The sequence below is a fragment of the Vespa mandarinia genome, chromosome 9 (genome assembly GCF_050613455.1).
Source record: "Vespa mandarinia isolate Hongniang chromosome 9, ASM5061345v1, whole genome shotgun sequence".
In the NCBI taxonomy this organism is placed as follows: Eukaryota; Metazoa; Arthropoda; class Insecta; order Hymenoptera; family Vespidae; genus Vespa; species Vespa mandarinia.
Window position 1 is genome coordinate 6,422,501 of NC_140818.1, and position 25,051 is coordinate 6,447,551.

At 33.5% G+C, this 25,051-nt stretch overlaps 1 protein-coding gene across 3 annotated transcripts in view; it reads right to left on the reverse strand.

Moving 5' to 3' along the window:
* Positions 1-25,051, reverse strand: part of LOC118443274 (neural cell adhesion molecule 1-B) — a 112,044-nt gene that overhangs the window by 73,502 nt on the left and 13,491 nt on the right. For 2 of the 3 annotated variants that reach the window (XM_035870009.2, XM_035870003.2), the window contains exon 1: positions 22,968-24,804. The exons of the other annotated variant lie outside the window; for it this stretch is intronic. In XM_035870009.2, coding sequence (XP_035725902.1) covers positions 22,968-23,124 — 157 coding nt within the window. In that variant the 5' untranslated portion in view covers positions 23,125-24,804. Of the gene's footprint in view, positions 1-22,967; positions 24,805-25,051 lie in introns of those variants that run through there. 3 annotated transcript variants of the gene reach the window in all.

Sequence of the window (25,051 nt, forward strand, 5' to 3'; positions counted from 1 at the left end):
CACGGACTTCTCGTAAATAATGGCGGCTGTTGCCGCGAAAGACTCGCTCGTCCGCCCCTCGTATACTACGGAAAGTAGCTTCGAAAGCAGCTTACGAGTTCGCTCCGATATCGCGTTATTACTCTCGGAAGTGACGCGGAGCAAAGATGAACGTGTACCTTCGTCTCGAAAAGTCGAGACCGAACGAGCCTGATATTCCTCGAAAACGTAAATTCAAGAAGAAAGTTACATTATGGTGGTGATATCTGTTGCTAGTGGCGTTGGTGCTGGCGCTGCTGTCGTTGCTAGAATAGAAGCTTCCTGAAAAAGGGATAAAAAAGAATAGAAAAGCTCGGTCGGCGGCCACCGAGAAAGATCGGATAAAGATTGCATCACGTAACCGATATTCCGTCGACCGGCAGCACGCGCCATAAGGCAGATCCTCTCTTTTCTTTCTCTTCTCTCTTTCTCTTTTATTCTTCCTTCGGCCACGTTGGCTAGCTTCGAATGGGAATACCTCATATATTTCTCGCCTCGTACGACGATAACCGGAGCGCTGTGATCGCACAACGAAAGAAGCTTTTTTCCGGTTAGAATGAGGGACGTCCTATCTACCTCTTTCTCTTTCTCTCACTTTCTCTCTCTCTCTCTCTCTCTCTCTCTCTGTCTATTTCGAGCTCGGCACGATTTGCGACATACCAGTGGAAGGAGAAAATATGTCCCAGAGCCGTAACTTCCGGATACCACGGACGATCGCTCTTCTATTGCCCTTTTTATCTTCCACGATCCTCCTATGTTCCTTCTTGGATTCTGATGATTCCTACGATTACCTTCCTTCGTTGGAATTTCTTCTTCCTTTCCTTATCCGTTTTATTCTTCAATGAATAATTTCCATCGTGGAATTTTAATACCCGATCCATTTGAAAATAAACGAACGATATAGAATAATTTTTTTTATACCATGTAAAAATATTTTCAAAGGATTATTCTATTATAATATTCAGATAAATATTACACGAGCGAGTTAATAAAAACAGATATACCAGGTATAGTTTAGTTTATACAAAGGGTTAAAGGTGACAAAACGGAGATGGTACTCTAAAATAAACGATCCAGGACACGTCAACGTTCAATGAAACTCGGTAAATCCGTAATTCTACAAGAGATACCATTACGTGAATAGCAGGACGTGGGCAAAGACGAAGATAGGACGAAAGTCGAACGAGACTGTGGATGAGGGTTAAGACCGCATGTCCTGACCGTGCATCATCTCCTATACCGGTAACCACAAGTCACTACCCCTTCACGAGTGTCATATATCGTCCATGTGTCTACCGGAATCGTAGACCGTATTCGTGCTTGCGAACGTCCTATCAAAATAGGAAGCTCCGTTACATTTCTAGTTTCTCTCTGTTAAAACGAACAATGGATAGATCTCATAGATGTCCCATTTCTCATGTGATTCTTTTTCCCCATTCGAAAAGGATCGACAAGATTCTTAATATCTTTTTGGTGTAAATACGTCCATGACGATACGTATTTTGTGAACGGATGGCAGATTATAATATCGTAACTGGGATATAGAAGACTCAACATGGTAACATTGTTGAAGACACGTCTGATGCCATCATGCATTATTCACGAGGATGGCCTCAAATCCAACGCAATTTCGTTACATTTCTCACGAGATTGGTTCCTTTGTATAACGTGTCGCTGCAGTCATACGGTCTATTCGAATTTTTCTTTTCGTTCGAAAAATATTCGGAAAAATGAAACAAAAAAAAAGGAGGAAGAAAAAAAAAAGAAAAATAAAAAAGAAGACAATGATTATACTATTCGATATAAATTTAATTACAATTGTAATTTTAATCGTTCTAACATTAAATAAACAGCATGTAAAATTATATAGACAGCATCGGATCTATTTCTTTAGATCTGTAATAGGATCTATAGATTTATAACTAACGTTTGATATATATGATCGTTTTATCTGATTCCTGGTATTTTTCATCTTCCTTTACTCTCGAATACAACGCATCATACCTATTAATGCTTCTCGAGTAACAATGTAAGAGGAACGCGTAGGTGACCAGAATCCGTTAGAAAATGAGAAAAGGACAGAAAGAGAGAATATATATATATATATATATATATATGTATATATATATGTATATATATATGTGTGTGTGTGTGTGTGTGTGTGTGATGGACTATTTCGGTTTTCTACAGGCAAGGGAGCCCTTTATAAAAGGTTTCTTTGGATCTTATTTACGAGGATCGACGAAGCGGCTGCGGCATTCGATGGAGCCCTAGCGATTTCGACACCATTTCTTCGGACCACCACCTACACATACGTTGTATATACAACACTGAGCTATACATTATCGCGTGCGTTGCGGCGTCCATGCGTCGAGCTTCACTTTGCCAAAGCCATTCTAAAAGACCTGGCCGGGAGACGAGAAAAGCGATCGTAAAAGCAAGCTCAACAACTTGCTTGGGACAGCTTTTCAGCCCAAAACCCTACCGCAAAGCCATTTGCGGGACCATCGTGATTCAGTGAAAGGCTCGAGCTTACTACTCAGGGCTAGATAAAGCTGAGGTATTGATTTGCATTAAACAACGATCCCTTAGAGATCAATGAAAGGGGTTCGTAAGCGAAAGAAGCGATAGAAGAATATGTAGATAAATTCGAAAAAGGCCTTACTTATTTTCGATTATATCTTCATTTTAATCTTATTTATCATTTTATTGATGAATGTTAATTAAACGAATCAGACATTTAAAATATTTTAAATATATGATACATTCATATTATATTAAATAGTTTCAAATTAATTTCTTATGACGCGTTATACAAAACGATAAGATATTCGTATCATTGAAAATAATATTCCATAGGAATATAGAAATAATGCTTTAATTTTAATTGATACACATATTTTCATTCAACAGTGATCATAATTAGTATCAGTATATTATAAGAAAATAAATAATAAATATACGTGTCGAAAAATTACTTTTAATTAAATCGTATATTAAAAGATTAATGAATATCAATAAATGATTTATTCGGGAATTATTTATTATTTAATTATTCATTAATTAGCCATTATTTCGTAATACGCGTAATATATTTAATTATTACCTTCGATATGTAGTTGAATCAGTTAGTTTACTATTGCTATGAAAGATAATACTTACATGCAACATCATTGAAAGTATTTGAACGAAACACACGCTGTATTTCCTTCCGCTTTTATAACGACTTTGCGAAATGTTCTTTTACATTATTCCCATTTCCGTTCTTCTGATAACGAAAAGGAACCGACTATGAAAAAAAAAAACAAAAAAAAACAAAAGAAAATGAAATCAATGAGAGAAATGAAGAAAAAAAAAATCGACCATCAAAACCAACAAACAATCTCTAATGTAGATTTTCTAAAAGATTCGAACGTATTTTCTTTTCCGTATTTTATTTTAGTTACAAGTATAATAGATAATTCTTGAGTTAACATTTAATCGAACAGATTGATCATCAACCGGTTTCTTTGGTTCAAGTAATTCGATTGGTTGAGATTCCATGATATTCATTGACTATAATTTGAGCATGGATTAGTTCAATCAAATGATAATGCGTTAGGGTAGAAATCAAAGGCAATATATCGAAGCTTGTAATCGGCAAGTAAATCATGCCAGAATCCGCATGATCGAATTCGAGATTGGAGAGGTCTTGAGCGGCTTTCGAACTACTCTTCGTTCTCTCCCTCCCTCTCTCTCTCTCTCACTCTCTCTCTCTCTCTCTCTCTCTCTCTCTCTATCGATCTCTCATTCTCTCTCCTTCATCATCTTCGTCCATTTACACCGAGCCATCGACCTCTTTCTATTCACCCACCCCCAAAGGCACCACCCCGCTTCTCTCGTTGGCTATTTCTCTCGACTACGAAATCAGAGGTAGCGTGTTTGAAACACGAATCCGATAATATCGCTCACCGTGCAATTTTGCCCGGTAGTTACCGGACGGTACGAAAAAGGAACACCCTCCTCCTTCCTCTCTCATCTCTCTTCAATCGATGGCCCTTGCGCGCGATACGAACGAGGTGAACATTCGCAATCCCGGCAGTACGTTAATTGGCTGACACTAAATAATGTGCTCAACCTGATGATACATCAACCTTTTCTACTAACTCATCTAACTTACAATTTCTTTGATTCTTTACTCATAAACTACAAACCGTAAATGATCTTACGTAAATATGCGAATGTAGAAAATAATGATCCGTACTTGACTATGCACTTTTTGAAATATAATTACTTTTTCTAGACTCAGCGGGGTACTCTGAATTTATTGGGTAATTGTAAAAAAAAAAAAGAGAGAAAAGAAAAAAAAGAAAAAAGAAATTCATATGCTAAATACATCGTGAATTAAAAATTAATTAATGATTAATCATGGAAGTGATAAAACATATAAAATAAAACTTTCACGTCTTTTTAGCGATTGATTTCAGATATAATATCATTCTATTTTGTTATATATTCACAAATTTCAAATATTAAATCGGTTTAGAAGAAGTGATTGCATATTTCACAATGTATCCATCTTTTTTCTACGTTGAAATTTAATAATTGAAAAAAGTGATGATAAAACTTTACTCCCGTTTTTTTCGTTTCTTGTTTCTACAAAAATATCGTTGTAATCGATCGGTTGAGAACCGATATGGTGATTTTCCGAGACTATTATCGTCCAGTGTAATGGAGGATGTAATTTTAATTTTAATGCACCGCGTTGGAATGGAATTGAATTTTGCACGACACGGTGTTAAAATACACGGAACTCTCGAGCGAGAGTATCGAATAAATCTAAATTATTTTTATATAACTGTGTCTGAAATTGGAGAAACATCTTTAGAAATTTTGACAGGATCGCTTTCGAATAACAATAAATGAAACAACTACAATAAAAATTTGAATTATGAATGATAGAATGATATTTTTGTATGAAAATGAATGAATTAATTAAATAGTTTATTTCCTTTTTTAATTTCAATACAAAAGTGAAACATTGAATAAATTATTTCCAATATTTCCATAACATTATTTTTAACCTTTAAATGAATGTATGAAAGATATCTTATCGACTTCACAGATCTATTGAGGGCAATCCATAAAAATTAAATACTAATGATAAATTAGAAATAATATAATACAATCGAAAGAATTTGATATTTTTCATCGTGCTAATTTTCCTCTTGCATAAGTGAATCCTATGCTCAACGCATTATTTCGTTTCCTGTTAAAGATCAAAAACAATGAACGTTGTCAATGGCAAATACCTCCATCGTTACAATTACGAAATTGCGGGGAGTGCTCGTTTCCCCAAAATCGCTTGTAATCCACGAACGATGATTTAACGTCGGCCAGAGCTCGATCAGAATACGCGTAACTGAAAGCTCGCCGTGATTTCGAAGCATGGTTAGTCCATCAAGAGAGGAAGAGAGAAAGAGAGAGAGGCTGATAACGTTGTAGATATTTACATGTGCGTATTTGTGTGCGTGTCGATGTTATACGAGGAAGGAGAGGAAAATCGAAACGAGGTACGAGACAAGCTTTATTTTGCGTTACATTCGCTTACTATACCTGTTTACATCGTTTTACAAAGGATTGGTAATTGGAACGAAAGCCATTGATACTGTTACGCGTCTAGACTATTAACAAAAATTATTCATAATTTTTTATAATTAACGAACGAATTCACTTCTACTTTTGGGCCGAAAATTACAAAAAAAAAATCATTCTTTATTAATTTAACGATACAATTATCTCGAAATAAACATGATGGTTACTGATAAAGCTCTCGATGTTCATTACTTTGTACATAGGAACGAAATGCTTGTAGTTCTATCTCTAGTATCCATCATTACTCGCGATGCGGATTCAAAAAAGAGAGAGAGAGAGAGAGAGAGAGAGAAAGAGAGAGGAAAATACAGAAGCGTTAAAAGTGCGAGCAGTAGTTTATACGTGCGAGGCGAGATCAGACGAAAAGCGCCGCTTGGTTTCGGCGTAAAAGCAAAAAACAAACTTTTCGAGAGCAAGAGCGTTCATTTATCGGCTACTACCGCTGCCGAGATTAACCTCGGTGAGCGGATTTTTCGTGTGATATCACCATGCCACGATTGAGGTGCCAACGCGAGGTTATAGTGCGCGTAACGAGTTCGAAATGGAAAAGACCTTTTACTACCAAAAAAAAAAAAAAAGAAAAAAAATAAAAAAAGAAAAAAAAAATTAGAAATAACAATCGTTGCGATCGAATGACTGAGATATTCGACTAAATTTTAGAGAACAATTATGATGATATTTGTTTAAAAAAAAATATCTCTTCCTTTTTTCTCTCTCTTTCTCTCTTTCACATACACACACATACACACACATAATTGTATAAAAGAGGAATATCATTCTCATATCATTTCAATGTTCATATTTAACATTTAGAACAATTGATACATAATATGATAACATTATTAATTTTCTATAATACTACGTTTCTTTGAAATTTCATTCGCATATATATGTACACTGACGAGCGAAAATGGATAAATACACTGCCAGTCTAATAAAAGATATAATAATGCTATCAATTGTTCGATTCATCGATAAAAAATTATTTATGATATTTATTATATGACCGATAAGAGGTCAAATTCTAGAATTAAAAGATCAATCTGATAAATAAAATGTAACGATTTATTTTTATATTTATGATTAATGATATACGGAATATTTGACAAAAATCTAGGACTAAACCTCTTTTACAATGTAAAGTAAGATACGATATAAATCGAGAATTATTTTCACTGTTTTAAATTTAAATATTTATACGCAACAAGTTTAAAAGATTAAATGAACGTGCGAACCCGACGGAAGCCTATACATCTCTTACTCGTTGCAATTATTCGTTGGTCCTTTAAAGGGACGACATACTGTTTTAACGTGAAAGTACAAACTCACTTTGTCCATTAGTAATGTGACAGTGCGCTCGTGAGAAAAGGACACTTTCCGTTTCTCGTTAAACATTTTGAACCTGGTATTTATCTAAACGCATAAAAGTCCTAAGTTCGTCAAAAAAAAAAGAAGGAAAACGTAAAAAGGTATGATACATTAGACAGCTTGTTCCAATTTCCTATAATTCGTTCGTTTAATTACAACAATCCTTGAACATAAAGAAAATATTTCTTCGTTATTTATAATTTTAAGACCACTTTTGGACTTCATAAAATATCAACAAAGAAAGAAATATCATCATCGATCTGTAGAAAGTGAACAAGAGTCAAACGAATGGTTCGAGAGTAGTGACATTTTCAAGAGGATTGTTTAACTATTGGTAAAGAAACGTAATTAAGTGAAAGTATAACTTCTATATACTCAAATTTATCTTGCAAAGAAGATCCAATGTGATAAGCGTTTAGACCTATTTACAGTATCGATCAAACGATTCTGTAGTAATTAACAATTAATATATCGCTTCGTTAGAAGTGAAACATTTCGTAGCGTTTCAATAGCAGATGAATACGAATAGTCGAATAAACGAAATTGAAATATTTCCATTGTTCCGAGTTCGATCGTAGTATTAATTCTTTTCAGTATTCCATGAGTACTGAAATATAATTATCGCATTCTATTTCTCTCTCCTGTTATTTCACATAGTATCATTTCGTTCATACGTTATTTTATTTAATTAATTAATACATAGACGATACGATGATGACCGATTCAAATTTTGATTCATAAGTTGTAGAAAAATTTTGATAATTGTTTCAATTACATACCGATAACCTTATCAGATTGATCCAGAAGATATGATGAAAGATTCATGGAAAGATAAATGAGGTTTACCTTCTACAGTTCCGGTCAACGAATCGTTCCACACTGTCTGACCGAGCTCTACCCTCAGTAAGCCGACCAAATGTCAACAAAGTTGTGTCGCGAACTGTAAACTTTGGTAACGCAAGAGGGACGCTCGCATAATTCGATGTCGTTCGTTTAGTATCCTGCGGCATCGAAAGGGTTGATTTTGGTTATGGTAGTGAGACCCCACGGGTGGATGCGAAGAAGAGAGAGCACTTCACTCGAATAGAGTTTCTCGGTTAATATACTCGATAATACGTACGTATATAGACTTTTATTAAAGTTTCTTTCTTTCCTTTTCTTTCCAAATTTTTCACACTTTTATCGCGATATTCGTCGAAATTCATAATCGTATTAAATTCATATTCATATTTTTATCATTCGTCCAACGATAAAATAAATGATCTACTTTAAATATATATCATGCATTTTCTTCTTTCCTCTTTTTTCTTTTTTATCTTTTTTTTTTTTTCTTTCAAATACTAATACAATTTGTGGCCGATAGATCTCAATAAAATGATCGATCACATTTAACTTTTTGAATAATCAAGGATCGAGCTGGTTATGATATTTATTCTCTGCCATACCGGAAGAGTTCGTCAAATTAGTTTCAAATACGCAATCTTAACTTGTGCGTTTTTATTTTCTCTTACTCTACTTTCCCTTAACCATTTTATTTCTTGCAGCCGTTGCCTGGTTATTAGTCGGAAGTCAGTCAGCTTTTTTGCAAATAACGTAGAAAGCCGTCGAGCAATTTTTCTTAGGTCGGATATAACCTTAGTCTATATAGGGAAGAAACCTCCGATGTAATTTTACGAGAGAATATTCAGTATCCATTTCAGTAACGCGCGAGCAAACGTCTTGGAAACTTATAATTAAAGAACACATGGCTATTACGTTTCACGGTTAACTTCTATTTTCCTTACCCATGTTTTGTTTTTGTTTTTTTTCCTCTCTTCTTTCTTTCTTTGTTTTTTCTTCTTTTTTTATTTTCCTGTTTTTTTTTATCTTTTCTTTTCTTTTCTTTTTTTTTTTTTTTTTTTTAGCTTTTCCTTACTAGCTCACCTCGATACGTGCGCTGCCAGTGAAATATAAACGCGGCGCCTCTCGCTCGTTTTCAATCCAACGCGAAAATTTTCCAAGGCACATAAATACGTTTCGAATAACAAAGCATTAGAATAGTCTCCTCACGAAGGACTCGTTAAAGCGTTCCAAATCCATATTAACTCATAAATCACGGATACGCCTTCCACTCCCGAGTGCTACCTCCCTTTTCTTTTTTTTTTTTCTACTTCGAGAGAAACAGATAGAGCGACGTGGCTCACGAAGATTTAAAGTGCCGTTGGTTTTAAGTCCACCCAACCACACTTTACCCTTCGGCTTTAGGGTACAAGAATGATGCTTTCTCTCTCTCTCTCTCTCTCTCTCTCTCTCTCTCTCTCTCTCCGTCTCTCTTCATCTTATGAAGATAGAGTTAAAGCAAAATTGAAACTATTTTCTTATTTTAATTTATTGCATTGTATTGTACTGTATTGTATTGCGTTGAATTGGTTGCTTTCTAGGTATTCTTTTCTAGGTATTCACTAATATATTAAATTTGAAATCGTATTAATTATTTGAAATGTTATCTCTTTGTTTCTCTCTTTCTCTTTTACACAGGTGTGTTGTAGCTTCGTAGAAAGCAACGAAGAGTTCGTAGTAAAGCCGATCACGCTGCCTCGCGTGATTAACGTTTACGAGCAACGCGGCTTAATTAATTGGACTGCTCCGAAAGCGAATATTAATCGTTCGTACTCAAGCTGGTCGGTGAGCTCGATTAGTATCTTTCGACGAACCGCTTCAGGCTATTTTCTTGAGCTACTCACTCTCATTTCCGAGCTAGTATCAGCAAGATACTTTTGATTGACTTGATCATCGCTTCGGTTCTCGATCTTATATATCATTGATCGCGAAATTAAGATTACGTAGATTATCTCAAACCAGTTATACGTGTCACAGTTAAAATGTTGATAAAAAACTTTACAGATTTTTGTTGTTTTATAATGTAGAAAGAAAGAGAAAGAGAGAGAGAGAGAGAGATAGAGAGAGAAATGTTTTTCCTTTTTAAAGGACCACCAGCTGTGATCCATCATTATTCATCGTAATTAATTTATCTTTTTCTCGTCTATTTACAGTATTATGTCTTAGAATTGTGTAAGATTTACTTAGAGATTATCTTCTATGTTACGCTTTAGTATCCTTTGAGATTATCTTTTAAGGTCAATGTTTCTTTTTATAATTATATAATTATATTCTTTTGCGTTTCTTTTTTTTCTTTTTTCTTTTTTTGTTTTTTTCTTTCTTTGTTTTATAGAAGGCTATACCAATTTCATACCAATCTTCCTTGACACTTTCTCTTTCGTCGTAGTATTCACGATATAAAGGCCTCTCGTAAATCTCTCAAAGAACATCCAATAGCGAAGGAACGATTCTCGCGAGTCAGGAATTCCACGAGGAGGAGTCGTTTCTTTCGAAGCTCGAAAAAAGATCGTTTGCATTTCAATTGCGAGCAAATAAATCGCGGAATCGAACCTCGGAAGGGTTCCCGAAGTCGAACGTAAGCCGCTTCGTACCTCGATAATCGATCCCCTCGAAACTTATAGCTCATTGTCGGTTGGGTCGTATCGTCTTGCGAGAAAACTTTTCTAAATTTTCCAGGGCGAATCGAAAAATATTTTTTTCTTTTCTTTCCTTTTTTTTCTTTTCTCTCTCTCTCTCTCTCTCTCTCTTTTTTTTCTTTGGAAAAAAACGATATCATACAATATTTCAAATCGTCTTTGATCTGATAATACGTCGCATAAATTTATATCAGAAAAATTTTTTCTCTATATCGAATGAGTGTAATACTTAACGTAGATAATAATTAATCTAATTTATAGATTACATGGATCGATCGTAAATGAATTTCATCATTCGGTGCCGCTAAAAGCTAATAATGGCATTAAGTATAGGCATTAATATTATAAAATATAGTATGTATATAGAGAGATGAAGTCTCTGGCAATGATCCGCCTGTGTGAAAGTTACTATTAACGTAATTACCTTTGGCACTCTAGCGAATAAGAACATTTTTTCCATTAAAAAGCCTTCCATGAACAGTGTAAGCGAGTTTGCATTTTATTCCCTTTCTTTCTTTTACTCGCGATAGTCTCCACTACAACAGTCATTATAAAATGTTGCCGACCTTTATCGCATATATACGCGATACGGGAGTACGTATTTATTTCTCTTCTCGCACATTAGTCACGGTTAATTGCTAATCAGAAATCCAGTCCTTGAATCTGATAACCTTAAATCAATGAAAATATATTTTTTTTTTCCCCAACGTGATAAACATCTTGATGACATAGATCGTTCTCTATTTTCACTTGACAATTGACCGAGAAAAATAAATTTCGATGAACAAAAATTCGTGATAACGCGTCGTTCAAGCGATCGCCCATTTCGAAAGAAAAAAAAAAAAAAAAAAAATAAATAAATAAAAGAAAAAAAAGTAAAGAAAAAAAAAAGGAGGAAGAACAAAAGATGTCGATGCATCTGCCACTTTTTTTTTTCTTTCTTTCATCATAAACATCGCTCGTTGATATCGTTACGAAGTTGGAACGCAATTGTGAGAGCAGCTCGTTAACGCACCACTGGAATATGGCTCGTCGAGGGGCTTGTTGAAAAGAAGATGAAAAAAAAAGGAAAAAGAAAAAAAAAAAAAAAGACAAAAGTTATTAACATCAAGCTTTAATAAGCACCGTTCGCTCTCTATAATGCACTCCGTGATTTACTTCGACGTTTCATAGTCATTTCTCACGCTCCCTTATTATCTTCGTCATCCTACAAATCCGTTTGTTGTATTTTTCTTTTCCATTCTTTTCTACATATCTAATGTCTAGATATACGTAAAGATTGACATGCGCGCTTAGGTTTTACTATTTCCTTACAATTTTTAACATATTCAAGAGATATACTGTTTGCACGTAAATAACAAGAATATCTATTGCCTCTTACGAGATTTTATAAATATCAAGATCGTAACATAAATTATTCATTGCATCGATAAGAAAAAGAAGAAAATAGGGGGAGACTTTATCCATATTTATTGTTACGAGCGTAGAACAAAATAACGAGAGAACGTTTATTTTATTTTATTATCAACAAGAAAATATATGGAATATCGTTATTTTACCTGTTTAACTGTAAAACTGAATATTAATCGTAATCGATCGAATGTTAAATGAAACGTTGAAAAAAAAAAATTTCTCTCGAGTAAAAAGGTCAATTGCATTTCGATCAATAAAGAAAAGATCGGCTTCTTATGGAACGCGAAAGGATATTTAATGTCGACTTATGACATTGGAAAATTGGGTCATAGCACCGACTAACAACGTGTAAAACTCGTCAGAGTGGTCATGGTATAACATGTCGTCCCACGAGTTTCTCGCATAAGATCGAATAACGGATACTCAACGACGCTCTACCATTAACTAACGTGACTGTCACACCCATGGGAAACGCGAGCTAGGATTACTGTGCGATATCAAACCATATTTCGAGCCTTCCTATTTGTCATTTCAAGGACGTCAAGTTGAACAACGCGACAGAGACATCTCTCTCTCTTTCTTTCTCTCTCTCTCTTTTTCTCTTTCTTTCTCTATCTATCTTACTCTTTCTTATTCTCATCCAGGCTAAGCTCTTTCCCTTCAAAACACATAAAAACATCTTAGACTCTCGTAAAAGATCTCAATTTTCATATAAATAAAATTCTATATATTCTACAATGTCCTTTTGCATCCTTAATATCAATCAATTGCAAATCGATTTCGAACAAGTTCAAATAATAATTGAAATTTTGTAATATTATTATCTTTGATGTTATCATGAATCGAGAATATGATCTTACCACAAATAAAAACTACGTTTTATTTCATCCTAAAGACTCGATCGAATAGAAAAATTTGAAGAAGCATCGGAGCTCGTCTCCCGAGGCTTCGTTTCATCAAGTTTCTATCTAAAAATTGGAATTCGGTTTAAGGGCCGGCTCGGCATTTACGATCTATGCGAGTATTTCCACGATGAAAGGGGATTTGCACTGGGGATTATCCGGTAAGTCTCTATAAAAATCTAAACATGTGAGAGCGCCGAGCACAATGGCTCTTTAAGAGCAATCCTATCTCCATCCCTCTCCTCTATCTCTCTCTCTCTCTCTCTCTCTCTCTCACTCTCTATCACTCTGTATCCAACACACTCCCATCACGAGTTTACGTCTTCTCATTTTCGGCGAAGGATACCAAACTGAATCATTTCTTCAGATGTTCAGACCTAAGAAATCTACAATTTTATTTGATTTTCTGCAGATTGAAGCTAAAGTTCTGATACAAAGGCAAACTTTTCCATCGAAATAGGAACTCGTGAGCTTCGTTCGTAAGATCATTTTTATTCATACAGGTTGAACATTTTCTGTTCAACATACGTTGAAAAGAATTTCCATTTTTCATCGTGTATGGATATTCAAACTGATCATTCCTTTGTTAAATAAATAATAATATTAAATAAATCGAAGAAAGTCTTTCTGTTATTTACATTATATTTATATTATTATTACGTTAGATACCTATTTAAAGCTATTCAAACTGAAAAGTGCATAAGGGTTGTTAATCAAAAAGTTTTGATCAAACTAAAATATTTTACTTGTCAATTTTATAAGATTCGATTGATAGATGTAATCAACTTTTTACTTCAATTTTTCCCTACACGAGACTTTTTTTTATCTTGTAATTAAAGGAATATTGGACTTCGCGAAAAAGAGGTCAAAGCGAATCGTTACTATACGAGCACTTTAATCTCGCTATCAAAGTACCTAACGAAAAGGTCATATTAGTACGTACGTAAACTTTTAACGTATATTATAGTTATTCAATCAATTTGCTTTAATATATATATATATATATATATATATATATATATATATATATATATATAAAAGTCATATTCACTTGGAAAAACGTATATTATCAGGGAACATGATATTAAAGCAACGTATTGCTTTTTAAGCAGTTAATTTATATTTAATAATCATTATATGAGAAATGATATATCGTAAAATAAATATAAAAAGTCACTATATGCTAATCTAGAGTTATATATTAATATTTATTCGTATAATATATTATACGTATAAATATTCGATAATATTGTTACGTTTTAACCTGTAAATAATTTTTCTTTTCTTTTTGACGGAATAATAATTTCACAGATTTACATTTACATACAATTTAAAGGTAGAAAATAAATATATATAAAAGATCGTGGAAAATAATACAACACAATGGAATACAGTAGAAAATACAGAATGTTCGATATCACTTTGATTGCATAAATACCAATGTGCATTCTCTGAAAATGTTTGAAATCATGGTCATACAACCAGATGGATCGTATACGCAGAGAGCCACATCGCTTAGATAATTAACACACTGAACGGATCCTCCAATTAGTAGCGGTAGACAATTAGCATATAAGCACGACAATCGATGTATCTATATATGTATAGATTTATCATATACCATGGTATAGCGAATCGACTGTTTGAGAAAAAAAACATGATACGTAATCTTGTGAGAATGAAATTCCAAAGTTGATATGATCATAGCATCCAACGTTACTTAACATGAATAAAACAATGTTGACGTTATCATCGATAATATCTTTTTTCTAATCGAAGGACAGAAAACGTTCTAAACTATTCTTCATGATTTTCTTTTTTTTTCTTTTTTACAATTTCATTATATGAAAAGTTGATAATAGAAGGAGATAAAATTAATTAAAAAAATTCCCGAAAGAATTTCTAACGACGATGTTCCTAGTTGTACTTCAATTTTTCTATTAATCTTCATTCAATCCCTTACCTTTTCGTCGAGTCAAAAGTTTTTCTAAAATATCCAATTTCAAAGTAGAAAATTTCGAAAGGAGTTTACTCCGAACGTCACATCCAAGTTTTAACAATTAAGATCATAAACAAAGGCCATGTCCTAGATCGATAAGTTTTAGTGAACTTACGTTAAATCAAAAAGAAGGATGGAAAAATCGGTACTTGCGAACTTTACTAAACTCTCGATAACTGCGGCTATTGTTCAATTTCTTTTAAGCTTTATCTCTCAAATATCTTTCGCACCTGCTATGGAGATACTTAAATCATCCAAAGAGAGTTCCTAACAATCGATTGGTATTACCTTTAAACGATAAAGAAAGAGAAAGAGAAGGAGATAGAGAGAGAGAGAGAGAGAGAGAGAGAGAGAGAGAGAGAGGTACTTTCTTTATAAGACGAAGAAAAGTTTTCATTAGAAAACATTATTCTGACAAATAAGTGAAAATGTAAGGAGAAAGAAAAATACAGAGAAAGAGAGACAACAAAAGATGAAGAAAAATAAGAAGGAACGAAAGATAGAAAGAGAAAAAAGGAAAGGAAAATGATAGGAGAGTTTGTAGGACGTAGAAAAAACCGACAGACAGTGTCACTATCCTCGGAACGCCGTTTTCCCCTAGCATCGTGCATTTTTCTCGTTACCCTCTATCTTCCTTTTTCATCTCGTGATACTGCCCTTCACTCTTGCCTCTCTCTCCCTCTCTCTCATTCTCTCTCCCACTTTCTCCCAACCAACCCAACACCCCTCGTATACTCGCGTTTAATCCCGTTGACACGGATTAACGAGGATTCTTGACCGTCGCGCGTCAAAGGCTACTTTGTCCTAGCCGTAAATTAATCGATGTCAGATGTCAAATTATTTTACCCGACGCAGGCGAGAGAGATAACGTGCGCGTCTCGCTAAAAAGGAAGAAGGGAAAAGAAGAAAAAAAAAAAAAGAGAAAAAGAAGAAAGAAAAAAGTAAAAAGGAAAGAAAAAGAAGCAAAAAGGAAGCGATTCCATCCATCATACGGCAAATCTTTTCTTCGCGCGACGTTTTTGCGAATGCTTAGGAAGGAACGTCGCTCTGACTCTATTCGTCTTTGTATATATGTGTTGTGTATACTTTCTAGCATGTTTTTTCTCTTTTTCTTTTTTCTTTTTTTTTCCCCTCACGAACACCTCGATCCTGTTAATAAAAACAGCTCGCACCATTTACGAGATTAACCCACACTTTCTCCAACTTTACGTTACAACGTCTCGTTAAAAGGCGCGCACACACGCTTTTAGGAAATCGAAAATAGGAAGGAAAGAAAGGGAAGAAAAAAGAAGAAAAAGAAAAGAAAGAAGAACACAGAATGAGCTGAATGGAGTTTTATAATCGATCTACGTTTAAATTCGTTGATCGTTAGACAGGTATTCTGATATTATTCTCAATGGGTTTCGTTCGTTCCAAAAGTGTGAAAGAAGTTTAGATGATATTTCATACATATATGTATAAAGTATATGCGTGAAGAAGGAAGGATAAAGGAAGGGGGTAAAGGAGATTCAGCCGGAGGGGTCAGTAGTACGCAGCTAAAGTTCTATGTCTCGTTGAAAGCGTGTAACTGGTAGCAGAACCCGAGGGATTACTGGTAATCTGTGGTAAGCTACGCTACGTGTGCAGGTACCAGCAACCTGTTTCGGATATTGTTACGACGAGCAGCCGGGAGCCATTTCAACGGCGAGTCGTTCGAACTCGAGTATCCACTGTGCCGTTTCTCTTCCGGTACCGGCACCGGCTCGTTTGTAGACTCGTTAGCGCCATACCGCGGATACGACGAGGAGGTTCGATGCTTTACAGACGAATTAGCCAAATGTTGCGAAATTTCCATCGTATCTGTCTGTCTCCCTCTCTCCCTCCCTCTCTCTCTCTCTCTCTCTCTCCCTTTCTGTCTCTCTCTATCTATCTATCTATCTATCTATCTATCTCTCTTTCTCGTTCTGTCTCTAACGAACGAGACGCACAAGCCCACCAATTTCAACGAGCGTTTTCAATGAAGAAACATGTTTACTTTCTCTGTCTCTCTCTCTCTGTCTCTCTCTCTCTCTCTCTCTATCTATCTATCTATCTATCTATCTATTTCTCTCTCTATCTATCTATCTACGTATCTCTCTTTCTCTTTTGTATCGGAAAATGGTTAAATTAGTTGCTTGCTAAAAATAGAGAGAACCCCAATATATTTCTCTGAATGTTCGTCTTTACGAGCATACGAATGATCGTAATTGGAAAAAAATCATTAAAAATAAATATGATTCGAAGAAACGAATGATACGATTATTATGACTTTATTTATATGAACGAATCGATGAAAATGTATTTCTGTATTGAAAAGAAAATTAGGAAAAGTACAGGAAATATTTTCTAGCAGCAGTTAAAAAGAAATCCTTTACGATGTATATTACGATGAGATCTATGTGACAAAGTCCTCCCATAATTACAACGAGATAGCCGACTAAATCCTTCTCTAAAAATACGTAGATATTAAATCAGTTCGTTCACACGTTAACAACTGACTTAACGACACAACCATCGTAAAGTATTACTTTTTATCTCTCTCTCTCTCTCTCTCTTTCTTCTTCCCTTGATCTTCCTTCTCTTTACAAGGTAAGAGAATCTCCCTTTAATAGCTTAACGCATTAACGTTGGATATCTTCTCTTTCTTTCGTCATACTTATGATAGTTGATCAACGAGAAAGAAAGTGAGCTTGGAGTTTAGCCTTTTGATAACAACTCTTTCTCAAAGTGATGTTTCACTTTCCAAGTACTTCCCAAACAAGATTAAACGTCATAATCACTTTACGCGAAATAGCTTCTAGTACTTCGTAGATTTCTTCGAAAGGAATGAATGATAATGTTAAGAAAGAATTTTCATTTCTTAATTGAATCGTGAATCCTTTCTTTAGGATCATTATTAAAATAACAATTTAATAAGTTTCTTTTTTCTTTTTTTCTTTTTCTTTTTTTTTTTCAGTCATGATATTCGAAAAAGAAAAAAATTTTTCTATTCCAATTAAATGACATAAGAAATAATATCGTGATTCGTGGTTTAAAATGTTTGATACATCAAAATGAATCCTTATACGTTTGGAATATCGTAGTTTTGCAGAATAAGACCCGAGGGTACGATATTCTGTATTATAGTCGTCACACGTATACATGCTCATGAGAAATACGTAATTCGAGTGGTTCGTATCGGTAGCCACTCTATAACGCTCCGTCCCGCTATGTAAAGCACACTATATGCATATATGTATGTACATATGTAGTATACGATATATGATAATACGCAACGTGGGACTGTTTGCTAAAGTTGGAAGGATATATTATTGAACGAGAATATTCACGTAGTAAGAATAGCAATCGTAAAATTTAAGAATATCGTTTTGATTAAACGAAATATCTTTTCTTATATCTTCGAACGAACTAATTCCATTTGATAAATGTTCGTTTCTTAAAAATATTCTATTACGGATAATTTTCGGAAAAAAAAAAAAAAAAAAGAAAAAAACTGTCAATCTCATTGATCTTATTCTATAATTAATGAATACTAAATACGTTTGAAAAGTGATCAAAATCATAGGATTTTAATTAAATTTTTTCGAAAATTTAACGTAATAAATATTTTTAATAAACATATCCTTGTATTAAATTAATTTCGATCCTATCTAATATAATTGTTTTTAACTTATGAATTAAAAATTCGTTTTTTTTTTTTTTTTTTTTTTTTTTTTAATGGTATTATCTTCCTCTTACAAGATGCAAGAAGTCTTCATTCAACGATCTCTCACCAATGAGTGAAAACGAATGCGACGAAGCCTTTCCTTTCGTTCCGCAAAGAATGACAAATGGTTGGCCATTAGAACGATTTCGTGATCATTCCGTCCTTCCATCGTCCAACGCTTCGCTCTGAGTCTCACGCAAAAAATTAATTACCACTGTGAGCATTCGCGTCAAGTGCGGTAAAATCGTCGACTGCGAAACTCCTATACTGGCTATATAGTACACGTACATATATGTACATGTTAAATGTAAATGTAATTATCAAAGAAGAAAGAACAACGTGAAAAATAAATGAAAAATATTTCATTACTGTTCATATAAATAAGAAGAAAAATTGACTGTATTATTTAAAAACTAACTTTGTCACTTTTAAGAAAAGTAAACACAAAGATAAACACTACTAATTGCTAAAGACAATCGATTCTTAATATCTTCTTTATAAAAATCATATTTTACTTGAACGATTTTAATAAACTTTAATTGTAATTTTTTATAATTTATCATCATTAATAATTATCATTAATTACAATTATTTTATTATTTTTATCACTTTCGTTATATTTAAAAAGATTATATTATATATTTCTATAACTTTTGTAATAAAAACCACTTTTGAAATTTCATTTGAAAATTCGAATAAAATTTCTTTATAATAGGCTCAACGTTATATAATAAATGTATTTACGTTGACAAAACGTAAAAATTCGAACGTAATAATAACAGAATGTATAACGTTTTAAACGCACGAAAGAATTACACTTCGTTTATATTTTTTAAACTATATCAATGCAATTATGCACAAACGTTAATGCGTTGAAATCCAAGTGAATAAAACTTTTTATAAATAAATCGCAAAAATAATAATGACGAATATTTTGGAGCTTAGGAAAAGAAGCTTTCGTGATATTAAATCTGTATGTATGTAATAGCTTATATTCGTTAACGATTCACAATATTTTTGTAAATATTTTTCTGTATAATTTTATGAAATCTGACTATTCACGAAATTAAGAATAAAAAATTCTATATAATTAGAGACGTATTCGTTAACTTTAATCGTAAGACAAAGTTTATATCTATAAGTAACGTATTTGAAATCGACGTTCTCGCCACAACGTCATTTCGTAACTAACACGAATCGTAACGGTACTCAAGACTAACAGCATACGTCGTTATAAAAATTTAATGGCTACATTATCATTTAATATGACACGAGAGAAATATTACATCTCATTTTAGAAGAATATCAAATACAGGAGGAAAAAAAGGAGATTGTTAATGAAGAGATAGATCAAAAGGATATACAAAGAAGTTCTAACGATGTTAAATAATTTAATTGAAAATACGAATAACAAATTTTGTTTTTTTTCTTTTTTTTTTTTCTTTTTTTTTTATTTTATTGATTAAACTCACCTGTTGGAACATAACAAAGTAAGTATTCGTGAATACCTCATCTATGAAATTTGATCACACGCCGCGGTACTTTTTGTAACGCAACCATTTAATTGCAATTGTAATTAACCGTGGTAGAAGCCGCCCAATGAGCGTATTAATTTGCCACGGAAAATGTTTGCGAACGGGTATATATATGTATCTGAATAAGTGTGTGCGTACGTACGTATATGTATCAATCGATTGAGTCTCCCTCCCCCTTTCTCCACCCCCACCTCCCGAAAATTCATTTAACTTTTCAATTTTTCCAATATAGTCTTATTAATTCTTGTGAATTTTTGCGTATTATCATTTTCCATGAGCTTGCAAAGATGGTATAGCTAATTAGTATATGTTTATCAAAGTTAATATAAATCGCTGAATTAAGAATATCAAAAAAGCTTATATTACGAGTGAAATTATACGATCGTATATATATATATATGAGATTTTCATAATTTTATAATCAATTAAATGTAATTTAATAGAAATATTTTTTAATATAAATTAATTGTTAATGATTAAGATATAATCTGAACAAGATATAATCCGAAAAATAAATCTTTGGCGATCGAATTTTTCAACCACACATTTTGTCCCTAACTTTCTACCAATAAGACATATCTTTTTTATTGTACGACGATAAATTCAAGTGGGTTTAGCGCCGAGGTTTAATTAAACTAGTTTGGTCGTCATTCTGTCCCCCTTTAGAGCCCATGCTTTTACGTGTCTCCGTTAGAATCGATCGGCCTCTTTAATTTAGTCGTTCGCGAATGGAACACACTTTAGGTTATATTAGTTATTTACGTAGAAAAGAAAAAAAAAAGAAAAAAAACTTATACGATATGTGCTAGTAAGTATCATTAGCATTCTCGAAAGTGCTACTTTATTATGCCCACTCGAGGAAATAAACGAGAGGTAGCACGAGCCATTTCTATCGTTCATTTATTTTCTTTCAAAAACTCGTTCTATTAAACGAAGTTAAGTTAATTATAAGAGAATTAAAATGATTTGTAATGACATGCTACATAATAATTTTGTTCGCGAGAGATTCAAAAAATTCAAAAAGAAAAAATAAAAAAAAAAAAAGAACAAACGATTGGTATAATAAGATATTGTTTTTAACTCTATAATTTTCTTATGCCATCAAGTATTCTATGAGGAAGTTAAAATAATGGAATCCCGTTGATAGTTATTCTTACGTAAAAGCCACGTAAGAGGTAATTAATTTCACAGATCGACACAAGGATAATGACAATCCTGTGAATATCAAAATTTACGAGTAGTTAATGTTATTTCGATCGTTTCGTTCTTCGTTAAAGGAGGAGTCACGAAATTAATTTAGCTTTGGGTTTCAGAGACTGAAAAAAATCCTTGATATTTTGATCGTTTCAAGCCATTATTCTTTGTTCTTCGCCGCTCGTCAAGCCTACTAATTTGGTTGGTTGGCTTGCTGATAAAACGAGAACCTAAACCGTAACTTCTTTATCAAATTTTCAATTAACTAAAGATTCCGCCCCTATGTGCCGGGCAATTAAAAACACGCGACTCCTTCACACATCGTTTTAATAAATATTTGCATTCTTTCGTCTAAATAAAAATAACAATTAAAATCCAAAGGGAATAAAGTTTTTGCGATAATTAATACATTGCCAGCTAATCAGAAATTTATTTGTCCGTACAGATAATATTACTATTCCTTATTAATATTTATATTATATTACATATCTATATACCTACATGTGTGTTCGTATATATATATATACATATGAATGTAAAGAACTAAGTAATTAATACAGACATTATGAATAATGACAAACAAAATTGGACAGTATAATAAATATATTAGAGAAAACTATAAAAAGACAAAATCTTATCGCTGATATTAATTATAGTGATTGATATTATTTGTCATTATTCAAAATGCTTATATTAATTACTTAGTTGATACATGCATACAAACACACACATACAAATTTATGAGTATATAAATATATATACTGATAATGCGAATAAATTGAATTTCAAATATTCGTTCTATCTCGTTCTAAGTGTACCATATGTCTCCTAACTCGTCCCTCTCTCTCTCTCTCTCTCTCTCACTCTTCCTTTCTATAAATCTATCTAATGTATGATGAATATTCATACAAACAAATTTTTTTATATCTTTCATCAATTAAATCTAACTGGATAATATATTTTCATAGATCATTGAAAAACGACGAAATTAACGTGAAGCATAACGAATGAAACAAAATAAATAAGAGTAATCATAATTGATAGATAGAAGGAAGTAAAAGCCACATATACCGACGAAATTAGACGACTCATTTATGTAAATAAAGGACGACTAATTACGTCGTAAAAGCGTTAACCATATCAAAATCAATATTCCGCGTAATGTTTGCTGTTTACGCGAGTCTCGAAAGCGACATGATATAGAAATGGAAAATATTCCCGTTCGTGATATATATATATATATATAGACGTATATATCCATACGTGAGAGCTCATTTTCTGATCTTAAGGGAATATTCCTTTTTTTTTTTTTTTTTTTTTTTTTTAAACCAACAATATTACTTGTAAAATAAATATCATCGATAACGTACTAAATCGTGCGACAAACCCTTTATGAAAATTCACTGTATTTCTGTGTTATCGATGAAATAACATATAAAAAAAAAAAAAAAAAAAAAGAAGAAAAAATCAATACTAATAATAGAAAGCTTAAGGCTACCAACGAAAAAAAAAAAAGGAAAAAAAAGAAAAAAGAAAGAAAGAAAGAAAAAAAAAATTCGATTGGAATAGGTAAAGTTCACTAGGGGTTTAGAATTTGGTGTCCGGCAATAAAAGCAAATAGGGTGTCGCATAAATACCACTCTGATAACTAGGCTCACAACTTACCGGGCTTATCCAGATCAGATACGTCGACCTGCGAGTAGACCGAGGCCACTCCCAGGACCAACAAAACTGTGGTCGTGGTTGTAGTGCTGCTACCATTCGTCGCGGATTGCATCGTCGATGCGATGCTAGCAAAGTTCCACCGGCACCTCCACCACATTTTTTTCTCTTTTCTCTTCTTATTCCCTCTTTCACTCTTCTCTTCTTCTTTCTCTCTCTCTCTCTCTCTCTCTCTCTCTCTCTCTCTCTCTCTCGTTTTTGCTCTCTCTCTCTCTCTTTCTCTCTTTTTCTCTATACCTCCTTCCTTCTTTTTCTTTTTCTCTCGTTCAGAATTCACAAAATAACAAAAAAAAAACACGTTTCCTTTAGTTTTTTCTATCTTCCTTGTCTACTCTTCCTTGTCTATACTCTTCTTATGCTTCCTGAGTGCTAGTATTCCATAAACATGGGACAGTTTTGAAATGGCATTACTAATTGCAACCACGAACCTTCCTTTCGTTTTCTCTCTTCCCTCCTTCGTTCATTCGTCCAGCAACACGTTCGCTGCCGTCGCAGCATTGCGTTCTGGACATTCTCACTTTCTTCTTATAATCTCTTCTACTTTTTCTCTCGTTTTCCTTCTTTTCGACCCTTCCAGAGGGATTGAATCCCAAAAGGATTCTCGATAAAGGAAATATTCTTTTAAAAGATAATGATAAAACTTTGATCCTTTAACACTTTTTGACAAAACTTCAAGTCGAATTTCAAAAAATTGTATAATCCTCTTTCTAACTTCATGTGCTACCGGAAAAATTCGCATATATATATATATATTCATATATATATATGTTTTTGTGTGTGTATGTGTGTATATGTGTGTGTGCGTGTATAAATTAATGGTAGAAAATTCGAGACAATACGCTCGATGATGGCAGTATGAAAACTTGATAAAATTTTTCTGTTCCGTTGGCAGTGCTGATGAATTATTGTTTGAAATAATGCGTTCGATTAGTATTTTCTTCTTTCTGAAGTAAAATATTTCCAAATTTTACGTAATATCTTCTACGTTTAGGTTAAACCAATGATAAAAGCATCCTCGTGTTATTATCAAAGAACCTTTAGACTCGGTCACAAGAATAACTAATAATTATCGAGTAGAAATGATAGATCCTCGCACTCGAATCAATGAAGCCGATTTTTAACACTCATAAATTCACAAGACAATCCTTGGAAAGCTCTGAAGATAAGTTCAAATCGAAAACTCTGGATATCCTTTCGGTATAAATCGATTTTTCGATTCGATTTCACGGGTCTTGATAAAACTATCACCGTGAGAGCGGTGTCACGTGCGTACACGTAGGATTATCGTTATTCGTTTTCGTTAATTTATAGAAATGTCCTTAGAGAGTGATAAAGTAAAAAATGAAAGAAAATAAAAGAAAGGAAAAACTAAAGAAAAATAAAAGAAAAATCTTATCTAATGTCAGCTTATCTAAAAATAAAAAAATCCGCCGGGAATGTCACTGGGTCGACAAAACGACATAGCCCGTCCATTTTTAGTCTTCTATCAGCGGATTCCGTACCGCGTACGTTTACCGTCGGCATTCGCGAGCATGCGTTACGATCGATTTATATCGAAAGTAGACGTCAATCGATCGATCGAAAACGATAATTACTATAATAAAAAATTATGAGCTCGATAAAGGAAACAATTTATGAGTTTCGTTTGTTTTCCAATGTAAATACTATTCTCGATGATTTTCACTCATGACAGGACTTTATTGAAACGCGGTGTGCCGGCTCGAAATAAAAAACGCGTAAACACAGCTCTCTTATAACGGAACCACATCGAGTCCTGACCCGCAGCGGCTCGGTACTGAAACCATTGAGTAGCGCGAATGACTGTCGCGAGTCTCTTCGGCAACATTCGTATTTAGTCGGCTACGTTCGGGCACGCTCGCTTTACTATCCTCTTCTTGCCTATTACACCACCCTCAATCTCTTTCTTTCTCTATCGGTGAGTCGGGAATTTCTCTCTACTGGACCGAGATAGATCCTCTATCTTTTTCTTCCTCTCTCTTTCTCTCTCTCTCTCTTTCTCTCTCTCT